This window comes from Pezoporus wallicus, unplaced genomic scaffold (genome assembly GCF_028554395.1).
Source record: "Pezoporus wallicus isolate ANWC-B61680 ecotype Strahan unplaced genomic scaffold, APGP_CSIRO_Pwel_v1 contig_447, whole genome shotgun sequence".
Classification (NCBI taxonomy): Eukaryota; Metazoa; Chordata; class Aves; order Psittaciformes; family Psittacidae; genus Pezoporus; species Pezoporus wallicus.
Genome location: NW_026636385.1, coordinates 2,207,073 through 2,226,115, shown reverse-complemented (window position 1 = coordinate 2,226,115; position 19,043 = coordinate 2,207,073). Strand labels below are relative to the sequence as shown.

The following is a 19,043-nucleotide window of genomic DNA, read 5'->3' as shown; positions in this document are numbered from 1 at the left end:
CCGCCGAAAGCAAATTCCTCCGCGCAGCGCGCCATTGACTGGACCGAGCAACTTATTTAAGGCTGGAAAGTGACACAGGGGTTCTCATCTTCGCTCGCCGCGCTCTGCCGGGGAGCCCGGCTGTACGGAGCCGGGGATGCCGCTGAGGTGACTGTCGCCTCGCCTGGCCGCCGCCTCGCAGCCTCCCGGCCAGGGAGCCGCGTCGCCGGCACTGCCCTGCCAGGACCGCAGGAAGGGGCTTGCTTTTGGGGTGTTTTCTTTTTCTTTGGTTTTGTGGTGCTTTCTGGAGTGTTTTGTTTTGTTTTTTTCCCCTTTCTCTGCTCCGGGCTGTGCTTTCACAGAGTTCGCCGTGCCTGCCCCGCCGCCGGGCACCGGCCGAGCATGGAGAAGTACGTGGAGGACATGGCACTGAAGGCTACCAAGTTCATGGAGGATCTGTCCCTCTACGAACCCTGCCCGGAGGGTCCGTACGGCCGGGGTGGCCGCCGGGACATGGTGCTGCACCCCGACCTGGAGGAGACCAAGCGGGTCATTGCCGCCCACATGACGGCAGAGCAGCGGGGCCGGAAGATGAACGGCACCGCCGCGCCGCCGCCCGCCGAAGCCTTCCCCACCGCCGCCCCCTGCGGCAAAGTCTACCCGCCCGCGGCGCCGGGCGTCCCGCTCCGCGCCGCCAACGGCCGCGCCGCCGAACCACCGCCGGGCGCGGGGCCGCTGTGCTGCGAGGAGGGGCTGTGCACCCGCTCGGAGGTGGCGCTGCCCTGCTACAGCGGCTTCGCCGACAAGGGCAAGCGCTACTCGGCCGAGGGCTACCGCTACGCCGCTGGCAGTGCCTATGAGGGCGGCTACGTGGCCAAAGGCGGAGGGCGGGTGCCCGGCGCCGGGCCGGACGGCAGGTACGGTGCAGCCAGCCTGGCCGCCTCCTCGCCGGGCCCCGTCGCCGAGCACGGCAAGTTCTCCAGCCCACGGTCCAGCTTGGGCGGCGCGGCCGCGCTACCCTACGAGAAGTTCTCCAGCCCGCGGTCCAGCCTGGTGGTACCCGGCCAAGAGAAGTACGGCAGCCCCCGCGCCAGCCTGGTGCAGTACGACGGGGCCGCCCTCAGCCCCCGCTCCAGCTACGCCAGCACGGCCAGCGACACCAGCAAGCACTCCAGTCCCCGCGCCAGTCTCACCAGTTACGACGGCGCTGGCGGCAGCAAGCCCAGCAGCAACCGCACCAGTGGCATCAGCATGGGCTACGACCAGCGCCACGCCAGCCCCCGTTCCAGCACAGCCAGCCAGTACTCCTGCACCACCAGCCCTCGCTCTAGCTACTCGGACTCTAGGTACGGCCCGCCGGGCAGCAGCGCCGAGCCGGAGGCTGCGGGCGGCGCTGGCTTCGTCTTGGCCAGTCCCCGCTCCAGCCTCTGCGGCCCCGAGGGCCGCGTCGCGGCGGGAGCCACCGTGGTGAGCCCCCGCTCCAGCATCTCCAGCCAGAGCTCGCGGAGCTCCCGCGGCTCCATGAGCGCCTACTCCGAGCTGCAGCTGCCCTCTCCCCGCTCCTCCCTTCTGGGACCCGGCCTGCAGGAGGACGGCGCCGCGCCGGAGCTGGGGGACGTCTACCGCAAGATCCATGCCCAGTCCCCGCCGCGGCTTGACCAGCACCACCCGGCCGCTATCCCCGAGGCCGTGCCCCCCTACCCCTACAGCCCGACCAAAGGCTCCGTTTCGGCACCCAAATTCAAGCTCCCCTACCAGGTGACGCCGTGCCGGGAGAGCGGCCCCAGCCAGGCGGAGAGGCGGCTGGAGGCGCTGACGCTGGAGCTGGAGAAGGAGCTGGAGATTCACATGAAGAAGGAGTACTTCGGTGAGTGAGGAAAGGCGGTGAGGGGCTGGGGGGCGCAGGGTGTGGAGCCGCGTGTGGTGCCCGGACTTGCTCCGGGCCAGGCACCTGCTGGAAGGCCGTATCGCCGCAGTTCTAACTGTCCAGCTGGTGTCGGAAGGACTTGCACCATAGCTCGTTCCTGGGGGGTGATCTTTTCTATCTAGTCTTCACAGACTAGGCAGAAAATGCCGGGACGTGGTGCTTTCCCGTCCACGTGCCGATGGGAGGCTTGTCTGAGGTGTTGCAGGAGCTGTCTCTCTTGCTCTTGAGCTTACTGGTTACCTACACCCCTGAGGCTGTGGCGTTTGACATCGTCCTGTAACGATGTCAACGAAGTTACCGTTGTGCGATAACTCTTACAGACATGAGTGTGGCTGGTGAAGTAACATTTAGTGGCCCGTTCAGTAAAATCCGTGTGTTAGTTTTAGTAAGAGTGGAATCCTGGCTTTGTTTCTGCCCTTGAGAGCTTGAAAAGCTGTCATGGGTCGTCACCTTCCCGAGGATGGGAGTCTGGGGCAAGGAGAGCCCTCTGTCCCTGCTGAGGTTAACCAAGCCCGTTGGTCATCTCCTGAACTGTTATTGCTCCTTCATAGAACAAAAGTAACTTCTTGATATGAGTGAATGCATTTTGTAGTCACACTAGTGATTAAGTTCCCTTGTCTTTCTTGTTTTGTGCTGGGTGGAAAAGGCCAAGATGCCTTTGAAAGATGATCCTGGAGCATGCAAATACTGCGCTGTGGGCTGCAGGTGAGCTGGGTGACTGCAGGACCTAGGCAGTCCTCGGGAGCAGGTTGTCCCCAGCTCAGTCGTGGGGTGAGGGCTGTCGTGTAGGGGTGCAAGAGCTCCCGGCAGAGGAGGGATAAAGAAGCTTCGGAAGAAGAGGGTCTGTGGGTGAGCCAGCCCCCACTTGTGGCCTTTGAGGGGACACTTATCTCTGCTTTTGTGCACTGCCTTCACGTGTGAGAGCTGCTTCTTAGTGGCATATGATATGAGCTTTGCTGAGGATGGAGTCGTGGATTGCCTTGGTTCCCAGTTTAAACACGGGGATTCAGAGTGTTTTTGGCATGGTATTGGTGCACTCTGCATGGGAAGGTGGAGTTGCAGGGCTCCTTGCAAGCATCTGCAAGAGGCTTGTAGTGAGACAGACCTGGGCTGATAACCGAAGGTAGCTAACAGAGCAGTACTCTCCCCTACTAGGGAAAATCTTTCTGTGAACTACAGCGGCATCATTTCTACAAGCTGTTGTCAGCTGCCTAAGGGAAGCTGAACACAGTGCTTTCTGTGTCCCTCCATCCCTTGTGGGACTGGTAAGAAAGCTAACGGTCATCCACGGCATCTTTTGCAGGGTCTGGAATCTGGCATGGTGCTTCTCAGCAGCTGAGGACAGTAAGAGTTTGCTTCTGTCTGTGCAGAAGCTGAATGGGAGGGCTCAGTTAACATGCTCACTGAGTGCAGGAAACGCTGCCTTCAGAGTTTCTGTGGTATGCATTGGAGATTGGGAAATAAGATGTATTCAGAGTAAGAAACAACCTTGTCCTGAAGCTCTGAGCAGGGTTTTCAGTGGTCAGGGGAACTGCATGGGTGATCAGCAACTCCAGGAGCAGCGCTGGGGAATCTGTTGCGGGTGGGTTTTTCCTAATTTGTAAGAATTTGCCAGTTTCAGGTGTCACTATTTGCAGGTATATTCTGTAGTAACATGTTGCAGCGTGCCGTGAATGTTGGCAGATGTGTCCCGTGGAGGATCAGCAGTAAGCTTGTGCCTTTATGCCTAGGGAACATATGTACCAGCTGCTCTGTGGATATTTGTTGTAGCAGCACAAAGACTGCCGCTGTGACTCATACTCTGGGAGCAGCTGAAACCCAGAAAACTGGGGTTCTTTAAAGGAGAAAGTTGGTTTGTGTGAGTTGTTGAGGTTTTGATAAACCCTGGTGGGCTTGATCCTGCTTTTTTAGTTCAGGTCATACATGTGGGTGAATGCTGAGCTTCAGCTGAGCAAGCACATTGAGGGCTGGCAGGAACAACTGCAGGCTGATGGGTCAAAGACAAAGTGATAACAGGATAGGGAGAAGTCTGTACCTGGGAGGGTCTTACACAATGCTAATGAAAGGGAGCAAGGAGAAATGCATTGGTTGGTGTAGCAGTTCACACATACTGCAGCTGGTCTTTGCTTATGTGTTCACTCCCTTGGTGCTGGTGTCTGGCATGCCCTGGAGGCAGTAGTGAAGTGTTCCGTGGTGCACATGGAGAACAGAAGTGTTGAGCCTGGAGTCTAACAAGGTAGAGGGAACAGAGGGGATGGTTTAATGCTCCTTAATAAGGAGATGGTTTAATACCCCTTAATTAGATGAGCTCAATTGTCCAGTGAGTAAATGCTTATATGAGGACACTGGTAATTTTGGTGTTCTCCCCTATTGCCTCCTCCCACTCATACCCACTCTCCCTCCAAAAGCAAAAGAGGGTGAGGAATTGAAAATGAATTGAAAATTTGAACAGTGTATTTGAAACTGAGGTCAAGTGACTAACAGGAGGAGGAACACTACCCTGTCTTCATTCTGTTTGTGGGTTAGTTTGAGTGTTCCCTAACCATGCTCATGCTGGCAGTCCCTGACTGCTCTCCCACATCTCACTGCTCTGCTTCAGTAGGAGCCTGCAGTCTGGGGCAAATAAATAGGTGATGGAGGGCATGTGTAGGGTCTGAGCATTGAAGAGGCTCTGGGGGAGCCGAGCAGCGTGCAAGCCAGCAGGTCTAAGGGCCTGACAGCTGTCTGCCCATGCTGGTATGAATGGCTCTGAGCAGCGCTGTGCCGGGTGCTTTGCTTTGCTGCCTCACCTTCTCCTTCCTCCCCTCTTTTCCGGCTGGCTTCAGCGTATCTGTATCGAGGAGGAAAACGCCCTTCCGCAGTTGGTTTAGTGTGACTGGAGATGACAGCGCCGCAGAGGAGCTCTCTGCATCTGCCCTAACCCCAGTTGCACAGCTGCAGGGAAGCGCCCTGCCACTTCCAAGTGCTCCTGCCAGCACGTTGCAGCCACATGGGCGCACTGATCTTGCAGAATGCGGAGCCTGCAGGGGAGGGAAGGGGAGAGGGAGGGTTGTCCCGGGCTGGATTGGTGAGCTGCTCCGATCCGTCCCTGTCTATAGGTGTCTGAGCTGACCCGAGGGAGAGGGTGCTAAGAAAGGGTTCCGAGAAGCTGACACTGTTCCTTTGGCAGCAGCCTACAGCTGGATTGGGTAAAGCTTGTGGCTGCTGCCTATGCAGCCCCAGCCCAAACGGCTTCCTCCGCCACCCTCTTGAGACCTCCTGCCTGTCCCCTGTCTAGGTAGTGACAGCTTAGTAATGTGCTTGGTGTAGTGGCACATGCTAAGAGAGGTAATAAAAGAGTATTTTCACTTGCTTTCATAACTATTCTCAGCTGAGTATTTGTATGTGATGAGGTAAATTGCCAAAGTTGTTTCAGGGATACTTTGAATTGAATGTGCGTCCTGAAGTGTCAACAGGATATTTGTGGGTGTTGGAAAGTCATCAGCTCAGGCGCTGCCTTAAATCCTATTTTCTCTGCAGAATTCTTCAGTCTGACTACATGTTGAAAAAGGCAGTTTAAGGCAAAACCCTGGCTTTTGGCATGGTTATCCACATCAAGCAGTCCTTGTGGGACTGACTGTAAACCTACAGCTTGTCATCTGCTGGGCAGGGAAATGTCATCGTGTTGAACAGTCAGGCTGATTTGGCTGTTGCTTTTGAACAAGATCTCTATATGTCCTGTGGCTGTGCTGGCCTGTTGTCAGGAATGGAAGGAAAGCCGATGGAGGGATGCAGGCAGCTATCATGTGCTCCTGGCAACTCCTGCTGTGCTGCAGCCATTGTCCAACAAGGGCTGTCTGCTCATCATGGTCAGGGTGGGGGATCCAGTGCAAGAAGTGACTGGATTGTCTCACTATCTGGAGGTAAAGAGGAGATGGAAAATGCACTGTGAGAAAATGAGGCAGGGAAAGTGTGTCTCATTTCCTGCTTGTGCAAAGCCTAGAGACAAGCAGGTTTGCAGTCTTGCTGGCATCTTTCAGTACCCCCATGCAGTGCCCTTTGTGAAGGTGCTCTTCTCCCCCTCTGCGCATCAAGCGTCTTCCTCCCCACTTTGTGGTCACCTCACCCCCTTACCTCCCACATCAGATATGCAGGATACAGCAAGTTCATACCACATGTGGTAGTGAGAAACAAGCTGTCCCTTTGCAGAGGGTTGTCACCTTTCTTACTTTATGCCTTTGTCTGACCCTTCTGTATCCTGAGGGAAACAGCCCCTTTCTCAATACCATGCAGGAGGTGTACCAAGCAAATCAGGAGTGAGTTATATCTTGGAATGAGATGCAAAGTCTGGATCCTGTTAATAACTATAGTCACCTGTCTAGCAAAAGTCTGCTGTTATCCTAGCAAGTAGGCTTGCCTTTTGGGAGCTCCTGGATCTTTCCAGAAAGCCACCCAGTAGTACCAGCACAGGGTTTTTTGGAGCACCACCAGGAAACGCTGCTGGTAACATTCTGATGAAAAGCCTCTGGCCTGGTAGGTAGGTGAAGGGAAGAAATAGCTTCCTAGACCGATCCAGGACCTTTTTGCCCTTTATGTACGTAGTCATCCATGCAAATCTGGATTGGGTTTTGGGCCCTACACTATGCTTGTGGATTAGTATTTGTGTGTACAGGTTGGTGGGATGGGGAGATGTATATGCAAGTGAGATCAAAATTAAGACAGACAACAGCGGTAAGTCCCTAGAAGCTGCATTGTTTAAAGATGAAATTTAAAAATCTGAATGGAATTTAGGTGGGCTTGCAGTTGGTGACCAGAACACTTGATGTATTTGCTAATGTGTTTTAAGCTTTCTTTGTGAAATATTAGATCTTTTCTATTTCCATGAAAATGGAGGTAACAGTTGATAACGTCATACTGTGTGTACCCCTGTGAACATTGTGCCTGATGGCTTTTGAGGGGATCGTTATATGCAAACTGTGTGTGGAGAAAGAAGTTTCTTTTTGCCTGTTTCAGAGAGTCGGTATCTTTGTGGAAAGGATACTACTGGTTTGCAAGGGCTGAGTGGAGCCCGTGTTGCAGTTTGGTGTGGAGCATGCTGTGTGCCTGCTGGTAGCAGACCCAAGGGGCTACTGGCTGAAACACTGAGCAATTCATTATTTCTGCTCTGGGTTTCTTAGGGCTGTCACAAGCTCCAAGCCAGGTCTGTACTGCATTCCCCAAGCAAAAGCTCTCAAGTTCTCAGAAGTAACATCAGGCTTTTTAAATACACCTTCCCTGTGCCCAAAAAACCCTATCAGGTATGTGGCCTTAGGGTGGTCAGGGAGACATCCTAAGTGAGATTAAAAGCACAAAAATCATTCTCCAGCAGTTCAACTTGTCAGCTGTTCACCTGCCCTCTGTGCCTCATCTTCCACAGAGATTTATGGGCGCAGATGTCCCAGTTTGGGGTTAAATCATGCACTGGAAGTTCATACATGGTGGAGTGTGATTGGGAGTAAATAGTTTAATGGATTCTGTGGCTGCTGTAGGTTGCAGAGTAGGAATGTGATGCTGCTGTGAAAGAACAGGTAACTGTCAAAGTAGCTGCAGTTACAACGTGATTGAAGTTGATGTTTCATAGTGGAAAATTCCCCTGAAGTTCATGTTAAATGTAACTTCAGGTGCTCCTGCTGATGGCTTGGTGGCAGCAGCGAAGATACTGGTCTAGCCTGAAATCCTTAATATCCACAGTTAATAAAATAGGAGGTTGATGTCTCTGTTACAGCCATGTGGATACTGGATGCTTAGAAAGCCTTCTCAAAGCAAAAGTATTTGCCAAATACTCAAATGATTATTAAAAAACGGGGGGAAAATATCTGGCACAGTAATTTCCAGATGTTTCAAAGGCTTGTTCAGCAATGGAAAGGGAAAAAAAACCACAAAGCAAGAAACAACCCTGCAGTGGTAAGTCGAACAGTTCTACTAAAACTGAAACAATTGCAGAAAGATGGTACATCTAGATTAGATAAAGGAAGAAGTTCTTACACTGTGTTCCAGTGCTGAGGCACTGAACTCACAGAGAAGGCCATTAGAACAGCTTGCCCAGATAAGCTGCAGCTGCCCCATCCCTGGCGGTGTTCAAGGCCAGGTTGGATGGGGATTAGGTCAACCTGATCTAATGGAAGGTTATGCTGCCTGCAGCAGGGGGTTGGAACTGGATGAGCTTTGAGGTCCCTTCCAACCCAAACCAGTCTGGGATTCTATGAAATCACTGTCATTGGGGTGAAGGTGTTGGGATCCTGTGGGACCCTGCTACCTGGGTCCCCTGCCTCTCTGATGGAAGAGGAGGTGCAGCTGCTCTTGTGGTCTCTTAAAAGTCTGTGCTTTGTCCTGCAGCCTACCTGAGCGGAGTGGTTCTGCAGTCAGAATTAGCTGTAGGCTGGAGAAACTAGGTTTCTCTTAGAGTATAATGTGGTGTTCGATTTTTAGGTCCATCCTGAACAATATGCCTCCTCTCTGACAGAGCTGGGAACGTATTTTAATTTTAAAGCAAAATTTAAGCAGCAAAAAGGAAGAAATGCAGGAATGTGCATGGTATCTGTAAACTTTATTATGAGCTTAAAAAGGCTTGTTTTTGAGGGCTAGATTCAACTGCATGCAAGGATCAAGTCCTGACAGGATGGAGGTGCCTGGGGCTCTGATGTGGCATTGCTTGGAGATGCTCCAGGGGCGTAACAGATCCCATGGCTTGCAGCAGGATTCCCGTTGGCTTATTTGGTAGCAGGAAGGACCAGCCTTCAGATTTTAACAAAATTAGCAGATGTGCTAACAGTTGACCAGTAAATGCCAGTATTTGGCTGGATGTTTATATGATTTTTCACTGTGCCTGTGTGTATGCTGTCTCTGGAAGTAGATTTTGTCCCTTTTTTCTATATTGGAGCAGATATTTCTGTTGTGTGGTACATTTTATCTGTTTCTATTAAGCTTACTGTGGTGTTTTAATTCCCAGTCAGCATAGCTGTGTTTATTACTGTGCTGTGATACCGAGGAGCACAAGAAAACGGCCAAGCAAGTCATGTATCTCTTCCAGCTGGACTATTTCACATCATCTGAAACTTCATTCCTTGTTTTTTTGGAGCAGTTTTACTAAATCTGTAATGTCACATTTATGTGTTCCAGCAAACTTTTAAGAAAAGGCCTATGACTCATTAAGGAAAAAAACCCAGCATCCCAGAGCACAAACACTCATTTAATGCTCAGCTGAGAACTACTGTGAGTATAAAACATGTAAGGGCTTACACAGGGGGACTCAGCTGGGGGTCAGGATTTATTGCTTGTGACATCTGTTTCCAAATTTGAGATGCTGGAAAAGCTCCTCTTGGCAGGTTTGCATGAAAACCTGTAGGCAGTTGGGTTCAAACCTCTGTTCTGTGTTGCTGGGGCTGGGGTGGTGCACGTGTGCTGACAAGAGCAGCTCAGCCATTGTAACCCAACCTAGATGCAAGCCCAAACCTTCGCTGTGCCTGAGATTAGGGGGCAGCAGTGGCAGCTACTGTGTGCTTGGAGGAAGGGGTGTATTGGTCAGGTTTGGTAGGTGCTGCCCACTGGGGTTGGGCTGGCATGAGATCTGCTGATGGCTGTTGCACGCTGCTTGCATGCTGCAGGCATGTGTGAGAGTTTTCCCAGTGATGAGGTTTTGGGAGCTCAGGTACCTGACAGAACTGAGTCCCTTCAAGTGCCAGGGATTAGAAGTCGAATGACTTTGAAGAGGGATTTGAGTGGGTTGGAATAACACCACCAACAGCGAATGCTAGATCTGGGGTAGATGGTTAATTCTGAAGTCTCTAATTGCAGGTAGCAGCACTGAAATGCATCAGGGTTTTTGTGAGGGTTAATGTGTGTATTTGTGTCAGGAGAAGTGCAGGGAAGGCAGCATGTAAACACAAAGAATATTAATACTACATATTGGCATGAAATAGGGAGTGGATCAAATGGACCACGAGGAGGCATTTTATAGGTTATAAAAGGTCATGTCTGGCTGAATAAGGCATGTTTCTGTTCAGAACATGTTTATAGCTTTTGTGAAGAATAGATGGCTACTGTGGAAGAATTGCTGGGGACTCTCAGATGCTTTCCTGGCCATCCAAACATTAATTTAATCGGTGAACTGTTTCGCTTGTGACACCACAAAACTTCTGGAAAATGAAAACAAGATGTTGTCTCCCTTTTAATGTGCTGCTTGAAAAAAAATCGGAAATTTTCAAAGTTAAAATAAAGAGAAAATTCCTAAATGCAGTTTGACACTTGTGCACATTTAGATGCTGCAGCTCACTTGGATCATGTTTCCTGTGGTCTGTGGAGACCCTGTGGCCTCTCCCAGGCATGGGAAATACCCTTTTGTTCTGGCAATCATACCATAAACCTTTCTCCTGTGCTGCAGGCTTGTCCCCAAGTGTATGCAATACAGGGAGCTGGGATCCCATGAGTACAGCTCTGGGGCTGGAAGCTGAGTGATTCTGCTGTGCTTTCTCAGTCTCCTCTAGTGTTCCCTGTGTGCTGGCAGTACCAGCCCCTGGGGTTTCAGGGGGCAGGATGTAGCTGATTCGAAACCTTTGTTGGGAAGAGATATCTAATGAGATAGGGAGAGAAGTGTGGTTGGTTGTTGCTGTAGTACATCAAGCACTGACCTGACTGAATTGAGATGGCTGAAGTCTCTGCTGCTGTTAATTGATTCAGTTTCCTGGCCTTGTGGATGTGACACTGCCTTTGGTAATGTTAGAGCAGTTTTAATGTCTTTTTTTCCTAGTGTGAAATTCCCACTAAATCCATTTGTTTGGGCCAGGTGATGACTGACGGGGAAATAATCACTAGGGAAATGGTTCTGAGCAAGGGGATAGTGAACAGATTTTGCCACTGTCCACGGTTTCCTCTGCTCAAAAAGCATGCTGACCAGGCCCATGTGTTGCTGCCCGCTGCCCTACCTGTTCTTGTCATCAACATGAAAAACAGCAGGATCAGACCCAGGGTCTCTGTGGGCTGTGTCACCTGGCACTCTTCTTTCCACTTCTCCGTAACTAAGCTAGTTCAAAGAGAATGTTGATTTTAAAAAAATAGTAATGAAAAAGGTAGAAGAAGCAAAAGATTTTGGAGTCCAGCATCAGCTGAGACAAAACAACTGTTTATACCAGACAGCAGAAAGAGCTGTAATTGATAGAACATTGGCACCCTGTGTTTCTCTTTGTGTTGCAGCAGTTGCCATGCTGTTAACCTTGAGCATCTCAATTCTCAGGTGTAGATGGGGGAAACAGGTAATTGACAAGGCACAAGTTCTGATGAATGGCTAATAACTTGCAGTTCACTCTCTGCCAAGCCATTATGTGAAAATTCTCTGTAATTGGTGGGTTGCCCACTTTTAATCAAAGCCACGTTTCGCAGAGCTAAACACTCAATAGAAAACAGAGCTGCACAGCAATATGTTAGAGTCCAGATTTTGAGCTGGTTTGAGAAATAAGCATGTAATTTTCTGAAGTGTAAGTCTCCTAAGAAGAGCCGGTTGGCTTGTTGTACGTGTTCCTGGCTAGAGCAGGGCTGAGCCTCTGTGATACAGCCCTGGAAAGCAGCAGTGGTTCACAGCAAGTGATGCACTTGCTCTAGTGGAAAACCCCTGCAACACAGGTGCAGACCTTAGTGGCTTAACTCAGGAAGGAAACCCCCTCAAGACATCTCACAATGAAATCCATGCAGGGTATTAAATAAGTACATTTTTATTTAGAAAATGGAACCCTTACCTGGTAAATCCAGACCTCTCTCATTCATGACAGGCCTGGTTAGGTCATGGGGGCATGTTTGGCTTGTTTTTGACAGCTTGTAGTCATCTCTACTCTAGTTGTTTTTATTACACCACAGAGACCCGGGAGTAAGTAAATTCATGTCTGTGTTTTACCCTTACCATGTTTCTCTGCCTGGCTTGCCAGGCTGCCTCTGCACCTCCCAGGATATATCCACTGTAGAGCTGTGAGTATATAGCTGCTTTGAGCTGCGGCTGCAAGTTTAGCAGCTGGGAGTTTAGTACCTTGACAGATAGACAATAGATTCCAGCCAATTATGATGTAAATAACAAAGAGCAGGTGGAGTTGATGGTGTGAAAGAGGATTATGATGCTCTGTTAAGTCTTGCTGACCTCTTTCAGCTTGTACAAAGCCAGCTATTGCCTCTGTGTTCCCAAGTTACTCTGCTTGTTTGCAGGAGACAGGTTTATGGAAGATATGTGTGAATCTGAGGAAAGCAGATCCCACCATCCTGGGGCATTGAAATGCCAGTGAGAAGAGACTATATCCAGAAACTGAACCTGACTCTGACTTTCCCATATGCGTGATTTTGGTAGGGTGCGGTACAGGTAGTTCTGCATCCTCTGCTTTTCCTCTCCTTGTTGTCTTGTGTTCAGAACAGAAATAATTTAATAAATGACTTCTATCTAATAAATGATAATAAAAATATCACAGCCTAAACCGGGGGAGGATGTACAGGGCAGAGGAACATAGGTGATTCATGTGACACACATTGCCTCTGATTTGCAGGTAATTATAGAGAACTCCTTGATGCTGTGTGTGCTGTGAATGAATGCTGGGGTCTCCAGGTACTGTTGCCCCTTTGTTCCTTTTGATGCCTTTTTTTTCAGCAAAATAAAAGGTCCTGCTTATTAATATTTAGTGTTTTCTCCTAAAATGTCCATCAGGTGTTGATCCAGATGCTGTGTTACAGATAATTAGAAGAAAGCTTTCTGTTTTGCTTTGCCAGGAAAGAGACCATCCCAGTCTTTTTTCTGTATCTTAGTTTTGAGGGAGACATTCCAGTGTGAGGTTGGAGAAAGTGGCTGTGCTGGGAGGTGTTGCCTGGTCTTGGAGAGTGGTTCACGGCTTCCTGATAGCAACACACACAGCCTGTGCAGAGCAGGTCACTGCACAATTCAGAGAAAGCAGAAGAGCTGAATCCACTGCAGGTTTGGGCTTGGAGCTTTGAATGCAGCAAGGGCAGGCACAAGGCATGGTTTGCCTCTTGCTGTAGTTTCTGGCAAAGCGGAGATGCGGCAATTCACTCACCAAATCCCACACTGCCCTAGAGCTTCAAAGAGCCCTTGTGTGGGGTGCAGTGACTCGAGAGTGCCAGACCATGCTCTTTTAAAAAACAAAACCAAGAAACCACTCTGGCATACTAAGAAAAGGGAAAAGAGAAGGGGCAGCTTGGGTTAGGCTGAAGCAGTCTTCAGTGCTGTGTAAGAGCAAACTGCTGTTACTCTTTTGGGAAAAGGCTTTCTCAGCTCCTGCTCCACACCTAGGAGGAATTCAGGCTGGTGAAGAACCAGCCCAGAAAGAGGTGATCCCTGCAGGCCGATCTCCATTTATTCACAAAGAAGATACTTTGAAGACGCTCCAAGTGCAGACTTGCAAATCAGTTTTCTGGTGTGCCAAGTGTGTGAAGCTCTGCCTTTCCCTGCTGCTGCTTCTGTTCCCCACCTTGCAGGGCTTTGCCTGCTTCCCCATGAGGTGGTGGGAAGGGAGAGGGTGGCAGCTCAGACCCATCTGGCTGCAGCAGTGGCTTGGCTCTGGTGGGGTCACTTGTGTCTAATTTATTTCTAAGGCTCATGAAAGAGAAAAATGCCTCAGAACACCCTGTCTCCTGAGCTTAAGGCTGAATCTTGGACTACTTTGTGGACAGAACTTCCTTTCAAATTACTGGATGTTTTGCTTCATTAAAGACTATCAGAATTGGGAAACATGGTCTTAGGTTGTTGCAAGGTCAGAGAAAGGGTGCGTTGCAAGGTCAGAGAAAGGGTGCATTGCAAGGTCTGGGGTCTTTCATTTTTTTTCTGACAAAGTACCCCATGAATGAGTATTGGCTTGGAGGTTTTTCATTCCCAAATAGGTTGGTCAGCGCAGTGTGCTTGCGTGGGGAATTTCTAACCCTGCTCTGCAGGTGGGATGACAGAGGAGCTGCTGAATGCCACTGTGCCTGGATGGAAGCAGACCTGGCTGCCCCGTCTCCCAGCAGTGTTGTGTGTTGTGCCTGCGGGCTTTCAGCACGGAGCTGAATCTCACCCATGGGAGCTGGAGGTCAGCGGCAGCAGCACTTTAGGGTGAGGGTAGGTTCTGGGGTGCTGCTGAGAGCACGCAACCATGCACAAACATTAGCTGGACCTGAAGGCGCAGACATCAGGGTTAACAACTAATAGAAGAATTTTTCCCTTCTACATTCAAGTGTCTCTTCCTCCCACTCATCCAGCCTGTGTGGTTGGCGTGAGGATGATGTACCCATTCACCAGCATGTGCATTTGCAGGGGTTTTAAATTCATGTTCCTAACCAGTGTGTAAAACACAAGAAATTACTTTGATTCAAAGCAGGAGAGGGGGCTGCTGCAGAGGGTTTTAGCAAATACGTGTCAGTATTTGCCTAAATTTTTGAGAAATGTTATTTCACCTTTATTGTGAAGCTTATGCCTGTGAGTTTACACACGCACGTTTTCTAGGCTTTTGCCATTTCAAGGCATTGTTTCCAGAACTCCCAGCATCAGGGCTGAGCTGAAAGTGGCTGTAAAACCACTTTGTTTTTAATTTCAGCTGTTTTCATTTTGAGCGCAGGAACATGTTAGAGGGGCATTTAGTGGGAATGTTAGGTCATAAGCTTTATTTTGCTTCTATTTCTTTTATATTGGGTTTGGACTGCAACCAAACTGCAGTGAGATGGATGGGAGTCTTCCCTTTTCAAAGGACAAGAAGTACATACCCATGTAGCAATCATTTGTGAAAACATCTCCCTAAACAGAAGACATTCCTGTTTTAAAGAAGGATCAGCAGCTGGGGCCTGGGTATGCTGCTGGTGCAGGCTCAGTTCTGCACACATCATTTCCTTCTGTAATGCTGCTGTTCTGAAAAACAGTTACCAGCCAGAAAAAAAGAAGTATTCAATAAGCCTGTGAACAAATTGTAGTTTGAAGTTTTTGGGTTTTTTTTGTTTTTTTTTTTTGGCCTATAGTTTGCAGCTTCTCACCAAGCAGTTGACTTAAGAGAACAGAGTTAGTGTTGTCTTGGGGTCTAAATCAGAGTAGGACTAACTCCAAGGTCAAGTGTGACAGTTCAATAATAAATAGCTGTATGTTTTTATCCTGTGGGTCAGGGCATAATTTTCAAGCCTGTGGTGAGATGGGGTTGTTCTGTGCAGGCTGAAGACTGGAGAACAGTAATCTTAAATAGGAATACAATATTTTGAGTTTTCTTTACTCAAAGAGCTCCAGGATCAGGTAATAAAGAAATGGTACCAAGTAGTGCACTGGCCAGTATTGTACAGGTGAAGAGGCTGAAGGCCAGGAGACACTCAGTATTTCAGGTCTGAGCTGAAGGTCCTTCTGCTGTCAACAGATGCTTAGGTAAAGGAGTGGGATACTTGTCAGGATGTAATCCTTAAACCCAGTACTGTAGAGGAACAGGGCCTTTTTTTTTAATATTATTATGAGATGCAAGTTTCTTTGCAAACTCCTGAGTGGTATCACACATCTTTACAGCAAGTATTTTGGTTCAAGGGAAGATCCTGTGCTTTCCATGACAGAAACTTGCATGAGCCATTCCTGTCAGCCTGAGTCATTGATACTACTGCAAGATAAAAGCTATGGCTCCCATCAGATGAAGACCAACGGGGAGCAAACATCTGTAGTGATTACTTAGTTTTACTTGCTTGCTTGAAGAGACATCTCTCTTTTTGGCTATGATGGAAGGCAACCAGAGAAAACATTTTGTGACTGATACTAGATTGAAACAGAATGTTTTAATTGAGAATAAACAATGATTCCTTTTCTGAAATGGACAAATAGCTCCTCTGCAGAAATGATAAAATCCTTCATCTTTCAAAGGTACCAGTGAGAGAAGCAAGGGATGTGTAGGCATCAGCTCAGTACCAACTTTGTACTTCGCTCTTACCCTTACAGAGACAGCACAGTAGAGAGATTCTTTATTGATTTAATAAAAGCTACCCTTATTTTCATGAATATAATTACTGAAGAGGCTACATTCATCTGGAAACAAAGGCTTTATTAATTAAAAAAAAGGGGGGGGGGCAAAAATAAGACCAGTACACCCCACCCCCCAACAAATGTACCAATTCTTTTAGCTGGTTTTCAAAAGAAGTGTTATGGATTGTGGGTCTTTCTTAGGGAATATTTACAAATTCATTTATTAGTGGATACAATGAAAAGAGACATTCCAGAAGGACTTCACTGCAGTTGAGGGAATGGTTGCATTAGGTTATGCTGCCATTGATTTAGTGTGAGAAGGAAAATCCCGAGTGATTTACGCACTGATCCTGAATGTTTTGATTAAAGGTCAGTCAGAAATGCACTTAACTGTAATTTGGATGTCTGAAGCGAATCCACTGGGGAGTTAAATCTCTAAATAGAAGTTGAAGGTATAAATATTCACAGGTAGCTCTTTACATACTTATGTCATTTTGTTGTGAATTTAGTTAGGGAAAGCTTTACTTGAAAACTGAAGTCCAGTCTCTGCTAGAACCTACAGCAGGGGAGAGCATTCCTGTGGACTGTCCTGATGTTGGTTATTGCATATAAAAATTTTGTACCCTACTAACTGAGAGGAATTAGAAAGTAGCTATACTTTATATAGGAAGAAAAGGGATCCAGGAAAGCTGGTTGATGTTTTTCAGGTATTCCTGTCTCCAAGCTCAGGAACGGTCCATCCTGATGTGCAAGAACTCAAGCAAGAGTGGCAGGAGCCCTGCATGGATGCACAAACAGCTCCAAAGGAAGAAATGAAAGGAAATGTTAATGTGTAAGAGGTGGAAGCAGGGCCAGATGACCGGGCAGGAATACAAATATCTGAGCATGCATGGATGGGGTCAGGAGAGCCAAGGCTAGCCTGAAGCTGAATCCGGTAAAAGATGTGAAGGTCAGGAAGTGCTTCTGCAAATGTATGAGCAAGAGTGAAAATGTGGAGCAGGGTACTGGGTTGTTCTTCTGTGATAAGAAGCTTGGTGAGTAAGGGGAGAGCAGTGGATGTTGATCTTGGCTTTAGCAAAGCTTTTGATACTGTCTTCTGTAGCATCCTCCTAGCCAAACTGATGAAGTGCAGCTGGATAAGTGGGCTGTGAGATGGACTGAAAATGGTTGAGCTGCTGGACTCAGAGCTGTGACGAGCAGGGTGAGGTTAAGCTGGAGTCCGCTCACTTATGGTGCACTTCAAGAGTCAGTACTGGGGTCAGTACTGTTTAACTTGCTCAATGTCCTGGATGATGGGACAGTACACATCTAGCAAGTATGCAGATTGTACTATGCTGGGAGGAGTAGGTGGCAGATCAGGTGGATGATATGTTGTCATTCAGCAGGACCTGAAGATACAGGCTGACAGGAAGCTCAGGAAGTTCAACAAAGGGAAGCACAAAGTCCTGCACCTGGGGAGCAACAACCTTGTAAAATGGTCTGAACTGGGGGCCCACTGGCTGGAAAGCAGCATTGCAGAAAGGCCCTCTGGTGTTTTACTAGACCTGAGCCAGCAGTGTGCCCTTGTGGTAATGAAAGCCAGCACCATCTTGAGCTGGTGTTCAGACCCATCTGTCTTGGATCATGGGAATATCGAAGTAGAATGTATGCCCTGGATATCTGCCTGGAAACTGGGTGCCCACATGCTCTGTCCATGCGCTGCAGGTCATAGAATGGTTCCTCAATGTCTGGGCAGCTTGCCCACAAGAGCTGTGTGTAAACAGGAGACTGCAGGGCCTGGAGGCTTGGAGTGGGTTGTGTCAGCTTCTGTCAGGTAGGTCTTGGGTGGGAGAGGTGCCAGCTCTCACCCAGTACCTAGATGGAAGGTGCTGCTGCTGTGATGCGAGCCTGTGGGGCAGCTCAGATCTTAGCCAGTCTTACCAAAAGGAGCCCCACTGGTGCCCACTTCTCAGGTGAACCCTTTCAACCTTAAAAGGCCACAAAACATGTACCACATAGACCATAATCAGATGTGAAATATCTTCTGTTGCTTTTGTCAAGATCCTAATCTGAACCACTGCTTTAGTAGTAGGGAAGGTATTTACCACTGACGTTGCACGTGGGGTTTCCACCAGGCTCTGTAATGGTGGATGAACAGACAGTGAGGTTGAGGTGGAATGGGTTACCCCTCTTTATTGCTTCTCTTTATTGCTCCTCTGTGTTTCGCTGAGTATTTTAATTAAAACCAGATAAAGGAACATTTTTCACACAGTTTCCATTTTTTAGTGATTTCACCTGCTGCTGAAAATTGCATGAATACATAACACTAAGGGAATGATGTCATAGGATCAAAGAATAGTTAGGGTTGGAAAGGACCTTAAGATTATCTAGTTCCAACCCCCCTGCCATGGGCAGGGACACCTCACACTAAACCATGCCACCCAAGGCTCTGTCCAAACTGGCCTTGAACACTGCCAGGGATGGAGCATTCACAGCTTCCCTGGGCAACCCATTCCAGTGCCTCACCACACTTACAGGAAAGAATTTTCTTCTTATATCCAACCTAAACTTCCCCTGTTTAAGTTTTAATCCATTACCCCTTGTCCTGTCACTACAGTCTCTAATGAAGAGTCCCTCCCCAGCATCCTTACAAGCCCCCTTCAGATACTGGAAGGCTGCTATGAGGTCTCCACGCAGCCTTCTCTTCTCCAGGCTGAACAGCCCCAACTTTCTCAGCCTGTCTTCATACAGGAGGTGCTCCAGTCCCTTGATCATCCTCGTGGCCCTTCTCTGGACTTGTTCCAACAGTTCCATGTCCTTTTTATGTTGAGGACACCAGAACTGCACACAATACTCCAGGTGAGGTCTCACAAGAGCAGAGTAGAGGGGCAGGATCACCTCCTTCAACCTGCTGGTCACGCTCCTTTTGATGCAGCCCAGGATACAGTTGGCTTTCTGGGCTGTGAGCGCACACTGAAGCCGGCTCATGTTCACTTTCTCATCGACCAGCACCTGCAAGTCCTTCTCCGCAGGGCTGCTCTGAATCTCTTCTCTGCCCAGCCTGCAGCTGTGCTTGGGATTGCTCCAACCCAGGTGTAGGACCTTGCACTTGTCATGGTTAAACTTCATGAGGTTGGCATCAGCCCACCTCACAAGCGTGTCAGGGTCCCTCTGGATGGCATTCCTTCACTCCAGCATATC

At 48.8% G+C, this 19,043-nt stretch overlaps 1 protein-coding gene across 1 annotated transcript in view; it reads left to right on the top strand.

The window, feature by feature from the left end:
* Positions 1-316: 316 nt before the first annotated feature.
* WTIP (WT1 interacting protein) overlaps positions 317-19,043 on the top strand; it is an 80,647-nt gene continuing 61,920 nt past the window's right edge. Inside the window, exon 1 of the mRNA XM_057400206.1 lies at positions 317-1,846. Coding sequence (XP_057256189.1) covers positions 382-1,846 — 1,465 coding nt within the window. The 5' untranslated portion in view covers positions 317-381. The remainder of the gene's footprint in view (positions 1,847-19,043) is intronic.